This window comes from Rhodamnia argentea, chromosome 7, assembly GCF_020921035.1.
Source record: "Rhodamnia argentea isolate NSW1041297 chromosome 7, ASM2092103v1, whole genome shotgun sequence".
NCBI classification, from domain to species: domain Eukaryota; kingdom Viridiplantae; phylum Streptophyta; class Magnoliopsida; order Myrtales; family Myrtaceae; genus Rhodamnia; species Rhodamnia argentea.
In genome coordinates, this window is record NC_063156.1 from 8,307,040 (window position 1) to 8,327,761 (window position 20,722).

Consider the following 20,722-nt stretch of genomic DNA (forward strand, 5'->3'; position numbering starts at 1 on the left):
TGTTAAACTTGTTAGCATATCTCGTTTGTCAAGTTGGACAGATCAATAGAATGATTTGATTGCATTAACTTGACAAGTTTTGGGACTTGATTGCACTTTTAAAAAAATTTTAAAGACTCAATTGCATATTTGCGACAAATTTTACAACTTCCAATACGCTTATCCATTATTAATAGTCTTTCTTCGAAAGTGTCCTCTGCTTTTGAAAAGTGTACCCATTTGACAATTTTTTTACCTTTTCTCTTACAGTTCGATTTTTCATGATCTAGGCTCACGAAATATCGATATGGACATTGAGATACACATGTCGTTTTTTGATTTGTCACACGGTATCGATATTGCTATGTGATGCCAAATAGGTGCCAAATTAGACGACATAGTTTGAAAAAAAAAAAAATTAAAACAAAGGGAGAGCGAGGGAGAGGAGGTTTCATCACTTTAGCCGTGGCCATAACCTCAAGCTCTAAAATGCTCGAGCTCTTGACTTAGTGATCAAATTATGAGCAAAACAAATATCGAGTTCTTGGCCATTGCCACTTGAGCTCGCTATTTACTTAATTTGAGCTTGCGGTAGCTATAGCAGCTTGCTTGGTAAATTTTAGGTGAGTACGAATTATTGTTTTGCGATATTGCGGACCTTATATATTATGGCATTTCTCTTTGGTAGGAGGAGGCAGTATTTTAAAAAGAAAAAAGTTATTTATAACTTGATAGATCTAGGACCACTGATGATACCTTTTAAAAAAATTAAAAGGACACTTTTAACCAATGTATATGATATAATATATTATGTTATATATATACACATATAGAGATATATGTGTCTATAATTTTGATTTTCGAGAAAAAACACGGGATCTTTACTGAAACTAATTTCAAAGAAAATTAGGGACACTAGCATATCTCATCGGTGACCTTTCCATCAATTACAGCAGACTTACGATCCATCCTAATCAATCTTAAGAAACATTAGATCGATTTAGTTCTCAAATGCAATCGGTCATTCCAAAGTTAAAATCGGTGCACGTGCTGGTCTTAATGGGGTTTTCAAACTTTCATAATGGAGAATCAAACCAATTCTTTCGAAGAGCGGTGTAAAGCCAAGCAAATCGCGTCGGGTTCTCCATGAAATCAAAACTTATGCGCACTCTTAAGAGAGACCATTACGTTACAGAGGTAGAGCAGTTGCTACTCTGAAATTTCTCGTGCAAAGCCTAGTAAATACGATTCTTCTTTTGGCAAAAAAATTATCAAAAGCATCATATTTTCTCTTGGCGACGCCTTACATTAATAAGCCAAACTTGGCAAATAAATAACTAAATAAAGCAAATCATCAAAATTAATTAGTGTTAGCACGTCAACCCTAGGGCCCAGGCCCATCAAGAGACCTCAGTCGCCGCCACTACTTGGGCCTTGATGGGCCAACTCAACCACACTCTCAACCACAGTCGCGACCGAGATGCGATTAGCGAAGGTTGGTTAAACACCCAAATTTCTTCCCCATCGTCATCATCATCTTCTTCTTCTTCGTCTTCTTCGATTATTCCTTTTCTATCATCCAACCCTTCTCCACGTTACAGTCCTCGAATTCTCTCTGGTAAAAAAAAAAAAAAAAATGGAAAAAAACCCATTTTTTTATACAGTCGCTGCCGTTATATATGTGCAGTTTGCGCTTACCATCGCAAGGCAGATCTGATCTGAGCTGAGCCTCTCGGGGTCGCTTCTTGTGCAGTCGACATCTACAGCTTTTTTCTCGGTATAAAATAAGGGGATTCAGTGATTAGGAGGAGGGATCGAGCGCGTTGCGTCGCTGAGGTCCAAAGGGAAGGGGAGCAGTTTCTTTTTTCGATTCGCATGCGTGTTTGGGAGCGCTGAGAAGTGGATCTGATCGGTGAATTGGGTCCAGATCTGAGAAAGGTATGAATCCGATCACGCCATCTTTGCGCCCTTGTTTGGTTGATGAATATGTTCGCGCGGTAGATCTAGTTTGGGTATTCAGGTATTGGTGTGTTGAGTGTTTTTTGGTGTGATGTTCTTTGATTGGTTATTGTCCATTTCTGTAGTGAATTGTAAGTCCTGCGAGGCGATGAATGATCTGACTCACTTAATGGGTTTTCGAGGCTCGCGGATAGTGATTGTTAAGCTCGGTTGCATTTCATTGTTGCTGTATGCATGTATTGACTATTGGATCCGTGCCATTGTTCAGTGTTGAAAGGCATCCACTCGTTTTTAATATGGTTCCGTGCTTTGGGATCTAGCTCTGCTCCGTCTGCTGTTGTCTGGATCACGGGTTTTTCTTTACGAAGATAAAACAACTTAGTTGGGACGTTTGTTTACTGTTTCACTCTTTAAGTGGCAACAATTTTTGCTGGACTGGAAATTATAGATGTTTCTCTGACTGGCGGTTGCAGGTCAATTGTCTTCTCCACAGTGAAAATTTTTCATCGGATTATGCTAGTCATAGTGTCAGGCGAACGCGATGATGTAAATGTGTTTTTCTTATTGTTTTGTTCGTTTTACTTTTGGCTTCAGATGTCGAGATCCGGGATGCACTCAAAGTGCAAATGGCCTCTGCCTGTGCTGTTGGTTCTGTTTGCCCATGTTTGTAGTGGGTTCTATCTTCCTGGAAGCTACATGCATACATACTCCACTGGTGACAAGATATTGGCCAAAGTCAATTCGTTGACATCTATTGAGACCGAACTTCCATTTAGCTATTACAGTCTCCCTTACTGCCAACCACAGGGTGGGATTAAGAAGAGTGCGGAGAATCTTGGTGAGCTGCTCATGGGAGATCAAATCGATAACTCCCCCTATCGCTTCCAGATGAATGTCAACGAGACGGTGTACCTCTGCACTACGGCCCCGCTGAGCGATCATCAAGTGAAGCTTCTTAAACAGAGGACTCGGGATTTGTATCAAGTCAACATGATTCTTGACAATTTGCCAGCGTTGAGGTACTCCAAGCAGAACAATGTCAACATTCAGTGGACTGGTTTTCCAGTTGGGTACACGCCACCTGGAAGCAAGGAGGATTACATTATTAATCACCTCAAATTTAGGGTCTTGGTTCATGAGTATGAAGGGAGTGGTGTGGAGATCATAGGAACTGGTGAAGAAGGTTTCGGTATAATCGCTGAAGCTGATAAGAAGAAGGCTTCAGGTTTTGAGATAGTTAAGTTTGAGGTCGTTCCTTGCAGTGTTAAACATGACCCCGACAAGATGTCAAAGCACCAAATGTATAACCAAATCGATTCTGTTACCTGCCCGGTGGAGCTTGAAAAGTCGCAAATAATTAGGGAGCACGAGCGAGTGTCATTCACTTACGATGTTGAATTTGTGAAGAGCGACATTAGATGGCCATCACGATGGGATGCTTATTTACAAATGGAAGGTGCAAAAGTACACTGGTTTTCCATCCTCAACTCATTGATGGTAATCTTTTTCTTAGCTGGTATTGTCTTTGTGATATTCTTAAGGACGGTGAGAAGGGATCTGACAAGGTACGAGGAATTGGACAAAGAAGCTCAAGCACAGATGAATGAGGAACTTTCTGGCTGGAAGCTTGTTGTGGGCGATGTCTTCAGAGAACCAGAGTGTGCCAAGCTTCTTTGTGTGATGATTGGAGATGGGGTTCAAATTACGGGAATGGCAGTTGTCACCATTGTCTTTGCAGCTTTCGGCTTTATGTCGCCTGCTTCACGAGGAATGCTATTGACTGGGATGATAATCCTCTATCTTTTTCTTGGAATTGTTGCCGGGTATGTTGGTGTCCGCTTATGGAGAACTCTCAAGGGAACTTCAGAAGGATGGAGGTCTGTCTCCTGGTCAGTTGCTTGCTTTTTCCCTGGGATTGTCTTCGTAATTCTTACGGTACTCAATTTCTTACTTTGGGGAAGCAACAGTACTAGTGCTATTCCCATATACTTGTACTTCATCCTGTTCACCCTTTGGTTTTGCATTTCCGTGCCGCTCACGCTCTTGGGAGGATTTCTAGGCACACGTGCTGAGGCAATTCAATATCCTGTTCGTACCAACCAGATCCCCAGAGAAATTCCTGCACGCAAATATCCATCGTGGCTTCTTGTTCTGGGTGCAGGGACTCTTCCATTTGGAACCCTCTTCATTGAACTGTTCTTCATCCTTTCTAGCATCTGGCTAGGGAGGTTTTATTACGTCTTTGGCTTCCTGCTAATTGTGCTCCTATTGCTGATCATTGTCTGTGCTGAAGTGTCTGTGGTCCTTACCTACATGCATCTTTGTGTGGAGGACTGGCGATGGTGGTGGAAAGCTTTCTATGCATCTGGCTCAGTCGCCCTTTACGTGTTCCTATATTCCATCAATTACTTGATTTTTGACCTTCAGAGTTTGAGTGGACCCGTGTCGGCCATGCTTTACCTTGGTTATTCTCTGATTATGGCAACTGCAATCATGTTGTCCACTGGCACCATTGGCTTCGTCACATCTTTCTATTTTGTTCATTACCTTTTCTCATCTGTGAAGATTGATTAGAGATTTTCACCTTTCATGCCCTCCCAAGAGAAAGAAAAAGGAAACCACCACCTTTCATGAAGTCTACGAGCTAGTTGGAGTCTCTGCCTCTGGTCTGTAGAAAGTTTTCTTGGTCCTTGCTTTTGGCTTTCTCAAGTACCTTTTTGTAGCCAACCATGCTGCACTGGATAGAGAGGCACGTGCCATTGCTGATATTATCCATGCCTTATATCGTTTATGAGCTCCGTGACGTTAGAGGATTTGATGTCATTATAGTTTCTCGAAATTGTTCTAGGATGTCTGATCAATTAAAACTTTTTGTTCATGGGTTTTAGTTCATGTCAGTGATTATTATAGTCAATGGACAGTTTATTTCATATTTTGGATATTTGATGTTGTTGTGGTAATCATGTCAGATTTGATATCTACTCGGTTCAGTAAGGCAGTAATTGAACCATACTGTTCACATATCTGTTAAATCAACTGATAGTTTGCCCACTCAGCAGCGATATCCTGTTGTGACGTTATGCTCGTTCATCACTAAAGTGGTAAGATGAGGTTGATCTCTGGCAAAGACATCTAACCAGAAGCCTTCTTGGAGCTATTTGTTATAGATTATGAGGGCATAACTTTGGCTAGTGTAGTGTTGAAATAGCAAGTACTCTGCTTCGGCAGAAGGTGAGCGCATCGAGATGATGCTATCTTTTTTACGTGCATTGGGCCTCTATGCATGCATTGACTCTGTTCCTCGAACATGTTTTTTGTCTAGCCGTATCACTTACAAATTATGTATATTCATGTATACAAAGAAGATTTCCTCCTAATAACAGCCAGCTTATGATGGACATAAGTTCTGAACCCAACGGGGCTGCATGCTTGTTATAGATGGTGAAGTTGATACTTCAGGAGGGTGGTAGAGCCATCAGTTTGTGATTCGTGAAGTGAATTGGGTGGGTGAATAGGTATGCAGATCTACTGGTAAAGGAATTGGGAGTGGAGACACTAGTATCATAAATGTGAAATTTGACTCTCGCCCTATTCAAAGAGTCAGAGTAAAAGTCAGAGAGAGAGAGAGAGAGAAATTAAAAGAAGGGTAGAAAAAAAGATAAAAAGGAATTAAGTGCGGAGACTTCTTTCAAGTGCAAGTCCTTTCAAAGTGCCGGCCCGCATGCTGGAAGTATGTTACTGTCCGGTGGAAACGTCACTTGATATTATTTCAGCTTCGGGGTGAGGAGACCGTACAAAGTATCCGTCAGCAGTAGAGAAGTATCTGGGTCATAAATATGCAGACGTACCAATTATGGTTGCTGTCTAGACATTGAACAAGTTTTAGTCCTCTAAGTCGAACAAATACTATGGAAAGAAAGTAATTTTCAACAGCAAGTTTCCCCGTAATATATAGCAAAATGCGTGGAGATCGCCTACTTTTGTGGTTAGTCTCGAAGTTCAGCCAGGTGAAATGCGACTGATAAAGCCGAGATTTTGCCACTTAAGTAACAATAGCTTCTTGGCCTTGTCACTGTGGCTAAAACCAATGACATTTGCGGCTACGACTTACTTCGCGCTTCATAAACCAAGCGAAGAACAAGAACCAGAGGGATGCGTCGACTTGTTTTTGGACATTGACTCCTTATGGCTCTACTTGTGGGGGCGGAATTCACGACTAAGGTTCACTACCAAGACTAGAGCTATTGATGTCTCGGACCACCTTCTTCCAACTGAAAAGGAAATCATCGTCATCTTCCGAGCTTCACCGTAAAAGAGAAACTGCACTTGACAACCGCACAGAGAGAGAGAGAGAGAGAGAGAGAGAGAGAGAGAGCATTTGTCTGAATTCCCCGAAAAAAAAAAACACAACTAGGGCACATAAGCTAAACATCAGAGGAGTTAATTCATAATGGATGGCAAGATATTTGTACAGATATCCAGCCAAAAGTAAGGCGAAGAACAAAAAGGAAAAGGAAAGACTAATTTAAGCGCCATCTGGCTGGACGAAGGGATTCGCAATCTCGTCTGTGCCATCAGTAGGCGACACAAGCATCACAGCAGTTCCCCGGCAGACCTGCAATAAAAGACACAGCAACAGCGTTCATCAGAAAATAAAAAAGGAATAAAAGAAATACGAGAGGAAGGTCAAAAGTTGAAAAGAACATCGATTTCATGATCTTTCAGATGTCACGGGCGAGAACGCGTTCTATCATACTGGGTCATCCATGAAGCAGGAGGTCTCAAGCAAGCTCCTGGAGCGTTGTATTGGCAGGAAAAGAAAAAAGAAACTACAGGAGTGTGTGTATTCTACCTTCTGCACAATATTGAGATGCAAAAGGCAATCTGCATAAATTGAGGTGCAATTTTATAGAAAACCCCAGCACTTCATCGATTACCTTGTGTCCTACCAAAACTTAGACTAAACCCATCAGAATTGCAAATGTGATCCAAACGTAACAGTTTGCAGCAATAAGTCCACAAACCCAAACCACACAAGTTGTGCAATGCCTCCAAAAATCTTCACCATACAAGTAGGTCAAATGGTCTGGAGCTTTCTAAAGATAGAAATCCTGTTAATGTCAAGCAGCTAAACCTATGCTTGCAATCTTTAATTCATTTGTGTTGAAGTGGCTTTGAAGAGGTTTTGCCCGTCAAACCAAGAAACTTGAAATCACACTATTCTGGATATGCAGTTGATGATATACTTTTGATTGTCACGTCTGCCACACATCTCTGGCATATATCCAGCTTAACCACGCTGATTATCTAATTTGATTTCTCCAATCAAAAGCCAATTGACAGTTCATATTGGACATTCAGATGACAGAGCGAAAGATATCCTTACTATTAGGCCAAGACGCCTGGTTTGATCCGTGGTCTTCAAGGGGTCATCAGGATCTGCATAGAAAGATATGATTTTCGCATTTTTAGTTCCCTAAGCACGTGAGATTTCCACAAGGGAAGTCCTGCATAGCAACAAGCACTCTATCAAGTGAACATTGAAAGCCCAAAAGCAATATATGTAGCAGTATTGGATGGTCCCAAAATGATAATTCCTTGGTTTAAGCAAGTAACTAATCTCTCTCCATTCTCCACCCTGAAAAGACCACTCAATGACTTGATGCGTATACCTAAATCTGGAACTGTGGCAATTCTTTAGTTGTCGAAAACTTTTACTTGCTGTCCATCAACAGTAGGACAGACATTTAATTGGGTCTTCAGTTTTAGCCATTAAACTGCTCCCTCCAGTGCTTTTACGCTTCTGAGGGCTATGGGCCATAGTTTAATTGAATTGCATTGATTTTCAGCGGCGACAAATATTCCACCTAAAATGAAAACTTTTGCTTACTCTGTCCTTCCAGAGTAGGAGAGATGATTAATTGGGTCTTCAGTTTAGCCAATACACTCCTCCCTCCATTGCTTTTAGACTTCTGAAGGATATGGGCCATAGTTCAATTCAATCATATTAATATTCAGTGGCGACAATAATTCCACCTGAGATGAGATAATTATCTTAAACTAGATGCATGGACATGCTATTTAGGTTGTCATTTCGTGATTAAGCAACAGCTCTAAATTCGGAAGGGCGCCTAAGATATGCTTGATAACAACATGTGCAGTCTTGAACACCAACCAGCAAGGGTTCATATTAACTTCGGAATATATCTTTACGCAAATGCCTACAGCTAAGCCATAAGGAACAGAAGGCAACTACGGATGAAACAAAACTTAAAGTTCACCTTTGTAAATATAGCTTGGAAAGTGCCGATGCTATGACTAAAAGGCACAAAAGATGAAAATTAAGTGTTAACCTACGCTTCACGTAGATACCAATTTGTCTGTTTGAATAATCTCTCCCCAAAAATCCTTCCTCTTAAGGGGTGAAAAAAAAGGAATGATAAAGCATCAGCCACAGCGACATGAACGAAAGATAAATGACAACAGAGCAAAAGTACAGGCAGTCGTATTTCAGGTCAAGAAAATGAACGAATCACAAGACCGTAAATTACTTGTTGTCCAAATTAAAAACTTCCATTAAAGAGGATGTCCACTGCGAAGACAGTGTCTGCTCCCATGAGTTCGCTGAAGCTTAAGTAAGTGGTGATGATATTTGACTATTCTGTTGCAAGTGCACCACCAGCTAACAGAAAATGAGTTGACACTTAAGGAGATCATCAGCGGAGGACATAATAGGTTTGTTTTCAGCATCAAAGAAGTAAATGCTGGCATATGTTTTCCGGCCAATCAGTAAATAAGAAGTTGTACCAAATGGGGTTTGTTTATTGCACTAAAATTAGAGTTCTAGAAATTGAAGAAGATGTCACAAAGCCAAGCCCCTCACCCTAATACAGTTTGTCGTTAAAGGTAATGAGGCTATTATCATGCATCTGCTTCCGCAATATGTAAAAAAATCGAGAACAAAGGGGTTTTTTAGTAGCAAAACTATAGAGCTTTCTAACTTCTTCCGCACCCAGATTGAGCACACAAAATGTCAAGATACCACTATATGAGTAAATCTATCTTCTCTATACATCAAAATACACTACAGTCAATGCACGATTAGAGTAAATGCATAAGTTTGGTGGCAGAGTGATTACCTCGTAGAAATTCCACAGCTTCATCCAGAACAAGGTTCAGTAACTGATCATATCCCTTTAAAGTACCAGTAACTGTAGAAAAGGAAAAAGAATTACAAACGGTAAAAGAAGCAAGATAAAAGGAAAAGAAGTGAAAAAACTCATGACATGCATTCCTATTTAAGCATGAACCATCGCGGGTTTTGAGCTTGGATGAGGCTCTAAGTACTTAATTCTCAGTGAAACTGAGAGTTATAGCCTCAAAGTACTCACTTCTACGGGCTTTTCCCGGCCCCTAGTTTGCTTCGGAACCCAAACTCTTTCGCACTTCGTAATAGACAGGAATCTCACCATCCAGAGCTTTAAACTCGGCAGCAAAATACCAACAGAAACAGTCATATCTCTTCAGATGCATCACTCGCATCTCACTTTTCACGTCAGAAAGAGAGAAGACTGGAACTGACCTTGTCTTCCACCAGTAAGCTTGACTTGAACCCCCTTGTCCACGAACTTGGCCAAATCCAAAACCGTCTCTTTCCTTCCCGACTGAGACATCATCATCACCAACCAAAAAAGACAAACAAATCAAGCCAATTCTTTCACCTGTTGTTCTGTCCCTCGCACTCACCTGACGGTCTCAGTTGTGAAGAGAAAGGGGGAAAAAAAAACATGAACAGTTACCATGTCGGCCGATTGATTTCCGCCGTCACTTGCTCGCTCCTCGGTCAGAAATCAACAGGACCCTGAATGAATGAAACGGAGATGACATTTCCATGGATGAGATCAACGGCGATTCCTTGCGCGATCAGAAGGCGAACTACGCAGTTGATCGAGCAACATGCCACGAAACAAATTGGGAACTAACCTCCGGCGGAAATTTAGGGTTTCGGTGGAAACAAGCTGCTCGTTCCTGCTCTTCTTCGCTCCTCGCCCCCGCTCTCTCCCGCTTGCTGGCATTTGAGCGCCATGTGACCTGACTGGGCTTCAAGCTCAACTCGGCCCAGAATAAAAGGGGCCCCACCCGTTTAGGCCTTTTTCTTATCACGTGGAGTGCCAGGTCAGCAGTGATGATACATAATTTGTTTGTGATATTTGTCGGATGCGTTCATTTTAATGCATTATTATAATAACTAGGGTTAATACCATGGAAAACTCCAAACTGGTACACTTGTAACAAATTTACCTCAAATTATTTTTTTGACCATAAAAAACCCCAAACTGGTACACTCGTGACAAATTTACCCTAAATCGGTACACATGTGACAAATTTACCCTCCGTTAATTTTATTAAATTTAACCGTCAAATTGCTGATTTAGTAACACGTGATAGTTGATGGGTATACCAATATGGGGTTTTGACCCTCTATTTGTCATAGGTTTATCAATTTGAGGTTTTTCATTATATTAAATCAATTTAGCGGGGGGTGAATTTGTCACATGTGTACCAATTTGGGGTATTTAGTGGTCAAAAGAATTAGTTTAGGGTAAATTTGTCACAAATATACTAGTTTAGGATTTTTGGTGGTCAAAAAAATAATTTGGGGTAAATTTGTCACGGATGTACCGGTTTAGGGTTTTTTGTGGTCAAAAAAATAGTTTATGGTAAATTTGTCACATATGTACCAGTTTAAGGTTTTTCATGGTATTAACCATAATGACTATCAATTGGAAATACCGCAATTCCACACGTGTGAGATTTATTAACATCACTTTGCAGCTGGAGAAATTCGTAAATAAAATGTGCGGCGAAAATTTCTGATTCAAATAAGTTTAAAAAAAATCTTGGAAAAAAGGCACGGGATGCCTCAAACTCATCCGGAGTCGGAGAAAAAAAAAATTTCTCAACAGGAATGCATCAACAAAACTGCCCTTTCATGTAGATTGTCATGGCCTGAACTTTGTCAATTGATTCATATTCCTAGCTAACTCATCTTCCTATTTATGGATCTTGATTAGTTCCAGCTTGTTGATAGTGCTCTTTTTTTATGAATTGTCTCCTGAAACACTTGCTTATCCTGCATGTGCTTTTAGAGACCCCCAACCATGAAATTAACTCTTAAGGATAGAGACGGCCATATAATTGATTCTTAAGGATAAAGACAACCATGAATTAACTCTTAATGATGGAGATAGCCATAAAGTTGTCCACCGTTGGATCTAGAATTCTCAAAATATAAACAACGGAGATAAAGGATAATAAAATATAAAATAATATACGTGAGTAGGGTTGGGAAGCTGCAAGCTAAGGGTTGAAAATAGGTTGTGTTAAGACCCATATTTGAATATACTTTATAAGTCTAAATTCATAATTGACCTATTTTAAAATTTTGTTGAACCCGTATATAACCAGGTGAGTAAAAGTGGGTCAAAAACGCATATTAACACATCTAATCATAGGTGATTCACCACAAATCGTTCAATTAAAAATACATGTGGAAATGGATAGACCCTACAATTGGCCCTAAAACTAGTGACATGGTAGATTTATGGTTCCAATAAATGCATGGAACGTTTCATATTTCGGATGGAACTTAGATTGGATCACCTCTATTTGTTACGTTTATTACGTTCAATTCACGAAAATATAAGTTGATAAAAGGAATAAAATGAATGATTATGACAAATTCTATAATTTAAAGGGTTAATACCATGAAAAACCTTAAACTGGTACACATGTGACAAATTTACCTCAAACTATTTTTTTTACCACGAAAAACCCTAAACCGGTACATCTGTGACAAATTTATCCCAAATTATTTTTTCGACCACCAAAAATCCCAAACTGGTATATTTGTGACAAATTTACCCTAAACTAATTCTTTTGATCACTAAATACCCCAAATTGGTACACATGTGACAAATTCACCCCCCGCTAAATTGATTTAATATCATGAAAAACCTCAAATTGATAAACTTGTGACAAACAGAGGGTCAAAACCCCATATTGGTATACCCATCAACTATCACGTGTCACTAAATCAGCAATTTGACGGTTAAATTTAATGAAAATTAACTGATGGTAAATTTGTCACATGTGTACCAATTTAGGGTAAATTTGTCATATGTGTACAAATTTGGGGTTTTTTGTGGTCAAAAAAATAATTTGGGGTAAATTTGTCACAAGTGTATCAATTTGGGGTTTTCCATGGTATTAACCCTAATTTAAATGCACAAAATAAGAAATTTACTTTGGAAGCATACACAAGTTTTAGGGAGAATCCCAAACAATGTTCGAAATGTCTTTATTAATGGCATAAAATATCCTTATTATTTTAAAGAAGGGTATGAATAAGGGCATTTTCATCACCTCATTCTTTTTTAGTTTTTTTTTTACTTTCTTTTTGGGCTTTTTTTTTTTTTTTTTGCTCTAGCTTTCTCGCTCGTGGCTGGCATGCTGGCGAGCCGAACGTGGCTCTCTGCAACTTTTCCATGCCTTTCTTTGGCAGATCAATTGTTGAACACCCTCCGTAGATGAGTACAAAATGGAACGACAGAAGGGAACTGCAAGAACGCGGAGAAGAATACAATGGAGGAAGGCTAGAGAGGGCAACCCTCGGCTTGCCTAAGCGAGGCCCCAGCGAGGAAGTTAGGGTAAAAAACAAAGGGAAAATTTCAAAAAAAGGCTAGTCCTCTCATTTTCTTAAATAACGGTCTCAAGTGAACCTTATTCAAATAATAGCCTGAAGTGCTCTCATTTTTTCAAATAAGGATCTGAAGTGAATATTATTTCAAATAAGAACATGAGTGGCCATAAAATCTCAAGAAAATGGCATGATTTCAAAGGCATTTTTATCTTTTTACTTATTTGATTTATTTCTTAGACTTTTCTTTTATCCGTTTCTTCAAAAATTAACAAAAAAATAAAAAAAGAAAAATACAACATACACATGTGGGAGGGTGGCCGCCGCCCCACGGATGAGGGGGTGAAGGCCGATAGGGTCGCAGGCTCCTCGGCAAGGACCGACGACCCCGCCGACTAGAAGCGAGAGCCAGTAGGCCCTCTCCTGGATCCGGGTGGGGGTCGCCGGCCCCCGCTATGATCGTGGGAGGGCCGGCGACCCCCGCCAGGTCCCGAGCGACGGTTGCCGACAACCTAGTCAACCTTTGCCGCCTTCGCTGACCCCCTCCCCAACCAGCGGTGGGTCGGCGGCCATAGGCGGGAGGGTTGCTTTTTAAAAAAATAGAAAAAAGGAAAAAAAAATAGAGAAAAACAAGCAAAACATCATAATGAAAAATGACGGAAATGCCCTTTACATCATATTTTTTTTGAAATACTATAGACACTTCGAGCCCTTATTTGAAACATACTATGCTATTTTGGGCCCTTATTTGAAATAAGATTTACTTATGGCTCTTATTCGAGAAAACGAGAGGATTTCGGGTCTTTATTTTAAATTTTCCCAAAAATAAAAGCCAAAAGTAAAAAAGAAAGGGAAAAAAGAAGGGAAAAAAAAAAGGAAACAACTAAAAAAAGGAAAAATGGCGAAAATGCACTTATTCAGATTTTTCCTTTTGAATAAAGTCACTTTGGATCTTTATTTAAAATGAAATCCACTTCATATCTTTATTTGAGAAAACGGACATAGTTGGACCTTATTTGAAATTTTACCAAGTTTTACAAGGCAATTGTTCCGCCAAGGCATGTAAAGGAGGAACGAAAAGTTCCGGAGACATCCGAGTGCTATAAGAGACGAGCGAACGTCTTCGCCGGTGAATTTGAATGATCGAATTGCTATCGGCGAGCGCATTAAACCCTAAACCCTCGATTTCTTGCTCGGAAAGTTGGCGATGGAAGCCATTGGAGAGAGCTCTTCGGCCCGTCCCAAGTCCGACGACGACGACAAGCCACTGATCGTTCGGGTCAAGCGCAAGGCCTCCCACTCCCCCGTCGACGCTTTCTGTGAGTTCTGCTCTCTGTCAGAGACTTTCTCGGCTTCCTTTGATGGCTCGTTCCCCGCAAAAAAAAAAAAAAAAAACTTGTTTAGCGACACCTCTCTTGTTTCTCGCTCCTTTTTTTGCGATATGTTGACACGGCTGAATGGGTTTGGCAGGGTTGGAAATCAACGAGAGGCCGCTGAAGAGACCTATTCTCGATTTTGAGAAATTGTCTATCTCAGACGCTGCTGTAAAAGGTATTTGATTCTGCCCTCAAGTTTTCATCGTTTTGGTTCCCATGTTTTATCTTCTGACGGCATTAGGAAGGAAGTAGTGGTAGATGGTTGCTCTGTTCTTGGATGCAAATCCATTCAACGGGTACACTACTACTTGAGAATCTATAGTGGCGGGTGTGTCATCTGGTTGGATCAAATGTTTGTGTGGATATCGCTGTGTTAGTATGGGAACTGGGCTGCCCTGATCAATTATGCTCCTAATTCGAAAATTGAGCTTCTAACTGGTGCAGTTATGGACAAAATGCTCGATAAATGTGTTCCATTGACTGTCGTAACTTTAAACGAAATAACCACTGGTTCTGGCGGTATATTTGCCCCCACATTGCTGAGGTTTCATGTAATTGAATTTGTTATATCGGTTTCTTTTTAAGTTCTTAAGTTTATCTTTTTTGTTGCCCTAACATATTAGCATTGTTGACATTTGCATTTGCAGAGAATGAGTTGAAGATTAAAAGGGTGTTAGTGAAACATGTTGAAAGCACAAACAGCTCCGAGGCTGACTTTGATTTATTGCAATCATTTCTGGTCAGAACCCTCATATATCATCGAGCATATGCAATATGGAAATGCTTCAAGGACTTTCATTACATTCCTTTTACTGACATGTTTTTAATTCACTTTCGTCCATCCTGAGTGAATTATCGAGGTTATTTTCTTGAACAGCCTAGATCTGCTGAAGTTTCTGGATCTAATACAGTTATGGAGGAAAGAAGACGCACATTTAAAAAGGACAATGTAAGATCTCTCTCTCTCTCTCTCTCTTCCTGGTAGGAAAAATACTTGGAGAGGAAGTTTTTGATATCTATTAGAAGTTATTGGGTAGGAGGAGAGGCTGAGTTGAAGCAGGATTTTCAAAGATTGCCATCTCAAGGCATGATCTCACAATGTTTTTCACACTTCTGTATTTCTTGGCTGCAGATACAAGAGGACTTGCTGTCTAAAGCGAGAGAGGCAAAAGAGGTATGTTGCATAGCTGATACCATTAGATTGATTTTCTCTACAGTGTAGGATTTGAAATCCACTGGCTTTTCTGTTCTGTTTCGAATTCAAGGATGCTTTCACTGAGGGAAAAAAAGAGAGGAATGTTCACTTTTATTCAAGTCATCAAGAGATTTATCTTGTACAGACCCATAAACGAACGATAGATTTAGGTTATTATTATCATTTGAAAGAAGGTGCATTGGGTGCTTCCTCTTATACTTGAGGGGCTGTAGAAGTTGTGCTGCTTCACTTGAATTAAGTCACTAAGTGAATTCACGGAGATAAGGAGATGAAGTAGACCTACACAATATTACGCATTGTTTCCTGCTATTACTTTGATGAGAAAGAGGTATACTTAATTACTGGAACTTCAGTATGCTTTATTTGGGACTGCCTAAGCTGCATGTAAGGCTGGTCACTTGGTTTTCTGTTTGTCCCTTTGCATCTCTGTGTGGTTTTGTAGTTTGAGAAAAATAATGATATTCACGACTGAACATTGAGCTGCATGCAATTGTATTCTGTTTGACAATCATATATTTTTCCTTGGAATTCGTGTTTTACGGAGCAGCAGTGCAATTAACCTCGTGTACAGTCCATCGAAATATCATGTGTAAGGTTTGTAAATTTTAGGCTAATCTACTTGGCTCTATATTTGGTTTGGAAATATTTTTATGGACAACAGATGCCCTTTAGAAATGGATAGTTTATTTCTATTTGATCACGCCCATTGCGTTATGTGTTGGTGCAAAATTGAAGGGCTTCCTACTGAGGCCCATTTAATCTGTCTGCTAAGTTATTCGTGGTTATTTGTCCAAGACATTTTCAGAATAAAAGTTCTAATAAGGAGCCAAAGATTAACCTTTCCATGAAATTTCCTTTTAAATATTGTCTAAAAATGGAGCTTTTATGCAATTTATTTTTTTGCCTCATATGGAAATTCAGTACTGGTGATTTGGCAATTAAAATCATATAAAGGAGTCCTACATCGAGAACACGTGAGGCTTGTGTGATTTACTATTGTAGTTCAATTGATTGCAGACAATTGCCAAAAATGCTCGCTTTGAGCAAATATGGAGTAGACGGAAAGGAAGCGAAGGGGGCACGAACAACAAAGCTCTTCTTGACATGTATCAGTTTTATGATGTTGTTCGTGTTGATGGAGAAGAAAAAACCAGTACGGTCCAAAAGGAAGAGTAAGCTCTTGCTCGAATACTGTTTCCTTTTTAAAGCCTTAAACAACGTTAGAGGCTCTTATCATTTTGATGCAGAGAGTTATCGTTGGACGATCAGAGGATGTTATCTAGTTATCTACCTATGTTGAGAGAATTCATTCCAAGTGCTGCAGCTGAGATTGAATCCGATTTGAAGGCCCACAAGTCAAAACAAGGTTATGCTTCATAAATAGTTATCCCTATTAGTGTTCCTGCTTTCTAGCATCATTTGTTAGTTCTGTTCAATCTTTCATGAGAAAAAGCTAGTGTAATATTTCAGTGCACCTGAATAGGACATCCTGTGTGGTGTTTTTAAAGTTTTCACTCATCTTTCTGTGTCTCGGGAGCCACCGATGGTTATATATACGATTACTATACATTAAATGATAATGTAGACATGTGGAAGGATGATTCTTTTAGCAAATTTCCGCTGTAAGTATTGCATATGACGATTTGTGTTAGCAATTGCCTCATTATTATACATTTTCTCACTTTTTGGACTGAAAGTAAAGAATCTTGATTCAGAGTGCAAGTGGATGAGGATGATTTTTATGATGAGCCTGATGAATCAGATATGGAGAGCTACGATTCTAATGGTATGACAGAGCTGTTTTTTATGTTTTTTTTCCATGCACTGTTTAGATAACCCTTTTGGAGTGTTTAACAATCTTGTTCTTGGCATCCTGCAGCTGAGAATAATCCTCTGAATGACTATCCTGAGGAGGAATCTGAAGAGGAAATCGAGAATGAAGATTCTGATGGTCAATCTAAAGACGAAGATGAAGAAGAAGAAGAGAGTGCTAAGAACAGCTCTTCAGAATCCGAGGATTTTGTACTGCGTAGTTCGTCAGATATAGATGCTTCATTTGAAGATGTGATGGGGTTTGATGACAACGTTCTTGATCACGATCACGAGGAGGGTGAGGGTGCTGATTGGAGATGGTCCTATCGATGAAGCTTTGCCAACATGAATCAGAGGCGTTCGTTCACCAGTTGACCTATTGCGTGGAAAGAAGTGCTTTTAGTAATTGTGCCATCTTCAGTTTTTTACACATGGACGATCTGGCTTAATTAAGAACTCTGGTAATTGATTGTTAATACTGGAGTGATTTGACAGCCCACGAACAAAGTGCAGATGGGCATTTCCAAAAGTATTCTGATAGCGACGCCAATGAGCCGTTCTCCAACTTCCGCAGTTATACGGACGTGGGATCAAACGAAGGTAGGAAAAAGCAAGAACACACAGTTGTCGGTAACTAAACCCGCGGAGGTCTTGTTTTATATCTTTCGAGTTTCAGACAAGCACCTTTTGTCTCCGCGCGTGTAATGACAACGTCAAAAAAATCGTTCTCTCGTTTTAAAAAAAAATGACTCATTCGCTCGTTCGATAGAGAGCTGAAGATTCTTTTAGGATGATGTAGGGAGTCCAATCCTTAGAGCACCCAGCAACGTCCTGTCTCTCTTAGAGAGTTTGATCGGCGACGCACAGGCGCAACTTATATGACAGAAGAACTGCCACCAAACTACATTCCAGATTTCCAATATGCATTTGCTTCCACAAAATGTGGACACAAAAATATGAGGCGGGAAAGTCGGTTTGCAACTCCCTTAAGCTAAACAAAGGATCAACTTTAGTCGAATGACTCAATTTATCATCCAAAGTTAATTATCAGCAATTACGGAGAGTGTGCTCTAACCGGCCTTCTCCCTTATGGTCAATAAGCTCTCTTACTCTAGTCGTTTACTCATGGCAAGCAAATTCACAGCAGCATCTTGAAGATAGCTTCAACTATTCGAATCACCGGCACGAGAGCTATTGTTGGTTCCTCTATTTTCTTGTGGTGCTTGAGTTGATCCATTCATTCAGCAACAAGCAAATACTTCATGTTGGGCATGTGATCTGACTTATCAAATGTTGAAGGCGATGACATTGCCGATCCAAGGAGCTGCACAGAATTGAACTTGTCCTGCTGCACGGCATCTTGTATACCGGCAAGAAGCATCTGTGGGGGAGAAATTCCGCATTTAAATGTTGGACCAATATAGAGAAAAGCCATCTTTTGCAGAAATTATTCCAGGAGGTCCTGGTGTTCAATTAATAAACGGAAGGTAGGTAGACATTTTCCACAAAGAAGCAAGTTAGTGTCTGGAACTTATCAAAGACAAAAATGTCAAGAGTGTCTGGAACTTATCAAAGACAAAAGAAGCAAGTTAGCGTCTGGAACTTATCAAAGACAAAAAGCACATACCTTTCATTAACAGTTTGCATAAAAAGGAAACGGCATGCTACTTCCCGCTAGAAAGAAAGATAACCACAAGCGTGACGATGAAGGCATGATCAACGGAGCCGGGATATATTGTCACTCGAAATTTTCCCCTTCTCACATAAATCTGGTGAAGCTTGTGCATAAGGCTAGTCTGCAAGTACAAAAACAATGAATGAGAAAAGGGAACAAGCCAGAAATAACTTAAACAAATCTGAACCGGTTTCAAGTCATTTAGGCCTCAATTTTAATCCCCAAAACAATTTAAGTACCTGGGCAACTATGGAATCACCTTGATAGATCGTGCAAGACTTCTGGAATGGAAAACCTTTCATCTTGAAGGATGAACCTAGAACGCCGCAGCTTTCACCAATAACAAGTACCTCCAGCTCTGTTCTGGTGAGGGACTTTCGAGTTCTCTGCACGTTGCATATCAACTCTTTCTTTTCGCCATGATCAACTTTGAAGATTTGCCACGATCCATTCTAGAATCACCAGAAAGGAACGTCAATGAATGATAAGAATGGATAAAATGAGGCCATCAAAAAGAAGCAAGACATAAGTGAATTGACTATTCAAAGCAACCCGAGATCAAGTAGCAAAAGCCAATTTGTATGATCAATTTTAAACAATGTAACCTACCTTTCTACACAATGTACGATCGATTTTAGCTCTTCAGAAGAGCACCCCTTTTTTCCCTTCAAATCCCACCAAAAGTGACTCAAATCTTGTCTGGAATATTGACACTTTTGCACTACCAGAAAGCGAGCACGCGCTGGTCCTACCAAAGGGTTAGATTTCATAAGGCTATTACCAAGAGCAGTGATATACTTCACTTACAAGATAAGCACTCGGTTTTCATGGACTCCCCAACTTCATCGAATTCATAAGAGAGCCGTAGAAGGCGACTAAGCGAGCATTGATCCTATTCAATCACACAAAACCTAATGTCTGACTTGAAATTACCCACATCCACAAGTCACACAAATCAATTCGTCCCAAATCATCAGCTCGATACTGAGGTACACATCAATATGACAACACCAAAACAGGGCACCGCGCAAAAGAACGGGTGCCCGTCTGCTACTTCATCGTCACTGAATTTAGAACAGAAAAAGCTCCAATTCACCAGATCACAAGACAGGATACCCAAAAGATTAACCCATCTCCTCCTTCCAGTAAAAGCACACACAGAGCTCTCATGAAACCGGCCAAAAAATGAAAATTGCAACAGATTGACCGTTTCAAACGAGAACAAAGAAGAAGAGCTGAGAGTCAGAGGACACTCACGCGACCACGAACAATGGAGAAGACAGAATCGCCCGCAGCATCAAGAAGTAATTTCGTGTCATGACGAGGCGGCGATGATGACAATGACGACGACTTGGATTGACGGATAACCCTAAAGACGGGATTACCGGAGGAATCGACGAACCCCAATTCGCCGCGAGGAAGGTTCTTGTGCTTCTTTGACCCGAACAGATCGATCGGAATCAGCAGACTCGCCGGAACTGCGACGTCGTATGAAGCGTCCATGGAGAGCGAGAGAGAGAATTTTCTGTCCGAAAACGCCGGCGTTGTGTTTGTAAAGCGTCCGAATAAGGAACTCTGCACGAAGAGGTTTTCACTAGTTTTATTAAATTTTTGTTGAATATTCGTTCGATTACAAAAGGCATACTTTTTGCACGTGAAGAAAAAAAAAATCTGAAGTAAATTCCCGTCCTCGTCGTCCTTATGCATGTGGAAAATGCCAATTAAGACTTTAAAAAAATTAAAGTATAATTACACAAATGACTACTAAACTTTGATTTAATATGCATTGTCATTCCTGTCCTTTTAATTTATTCAATGTGACCCATGAACTTTGATATATGTTCAATATCGTCCCCGTACTTTTAATTTATTTAATGTGATAAATCAATTTTATATATATTTAATCTAGTCCCTAGACTATATCAAACTGTTTAATATTGTCACTAAACTTGAATTAATGTAAAGACTATATTGAACATTTTCATATAAGTCGTAAACTAGATTGA

The 20,722-nt window shown here is 40.0% G+C and overlaps 4 protein-coding genes across 7 annotated transcripts; 2 read left to right on the forward strand and 2 right to left on the reverse strand.

The window, feature by feature from the left end:
- Positions 1–1,476: 1,476 nt before the first annotated feature.
- On the forward strand, positions 1,477–4,989 carry LOC115752467 (transmembrane 9 superfamily member 12). Its single transcript, XM_030690670.2, has 3 exons — positions 1,477–1,597; positions 1,733–1,917; positions 2,533–4,989. Exon 3 carries the CDS (start codon positions 2,533–2,535, stop codon positions 4,510–4,512), a length of 1,980 nt encoding a protein of 659 aa, XP_030546530.1. The 5' UTR covers positions 1,477–1,597; positions 1,733–1,917; the 3' UTR covers positions 4,513–4,989.
- A 1,369-nt stretch (positions 4,990–6,358) lies between these two features.
- On the reverse strand, positions 6,359–10,037 carry LOC115752495 (sm-like protein LSM7). 2 transcript variants are annotated; one of them, XM_030690704.2, is made up of 6 exons: positions 9,922–10,026; positions 9,738–9,799; positions 9,521–9,602; positions 9,078–9,149; positions 7,325–7,377; positions 6,359–6,553 (listed from the first exon to the last, which is right to left on the reverse strand). In XM_030690704.2, the coding sequence occupies exons 2-6, from the start codon at positions 9,738–9,740 to the stop codon at positions 6,464–6,466; spliced, it is 300 nt and encodes a 99-aa protein (XP_030546564.1). In that variant the 5' UTR covers positions 9,741–9,799; positions 9,922–10,026; the 3' UTR covers positions 6,359–6,463. The 2 variants fall into 2 exon arrangements, with proteins under 2 accessions (XP_030546564.1, XP_048139149.1); XM_048283192.1 differs by lacking the exon at positions 6,359–6,553 and having other exon boundaries at positions 7,345–7,445; positions 9,922–10,037.
- Positions 10,038–13,672: 3,635 nt separating this feature from the next.
- LOC115752493 (RNA-directed DNA methylation 4-like) lies at positions 13,673–17,566 on the forward strand. The gene is made up of 10 exons (XM_030690699.2): positions 13,673–13,956; positions 14,108–14,188; positions 14,661–14,752; positions 14,891–14,962; positions 15,146–15,187; positions 16,247–16,401; positions 16,477–16,595; positions 16,764–16,851; positions 16,945–17,015; positions 17,109–17,566. Exons 1-10 carry the CDS (start codon positions 13,845–13,847, stop codon positions 17,372–17,374), a joined length of 1,098 nt encoding a protein of 365 aa, XP_030546559.1. The 5' UTR covers positions 13,673–13,844; the 3' UTR covers positions 17,375–17,566.
- Positions 17,567–17,743: 177 nt separating this feature from the next.
- On the reverse strand, positions 17,744–20,278 carry LOC115752494 (protein LURP-one-related 7). Of its 3 annotated transcripts, XM_030690701.2 has the most exons (5): positions 19,974–20,275; positions 18,956–19,168; positions 18,669–18,837; positions 18,165–18,422; positions 17,744–18,109 (listed from the first exon to the last, which is right to left on the reverse strand). In XM_030690701.2, exons 1-3 carry the CDS (start codon positions 20,217–20,219, stop codon positions 18,706–18,708), a joined length of 591 nt encoding a protein of 196 aa, XP_030546561.1. In that variant the 5' UTR covers positions 20,220–20,275; the 3' UTR covers positions 17,744–18,109; positions 18,165–18,422; positions 18,669–18,705. The 3 variants fall into 3 exon arrangements, with proteins under 3 accessions (XP_030546561.1, XP_030546560.1, XP_030546563.1); XM_030690700.2 differs by lacking the exons at positions 17,744–18,109; positions 18,165–18,422 and adding an exon at positions 18,488–18,606 and having other exon boundaries at positions 18,656–18,837; XM_030690703.2 differs by lacking the exons at positions 17,744–18,109; positions 18,165–18,422 and having other exon boundaries at positions 18,702–18,837; positions 18,976–19,168; positions 19,974–20,278.
- Positions 20,279–20,722: the final 444 nt, after the last annotated feature.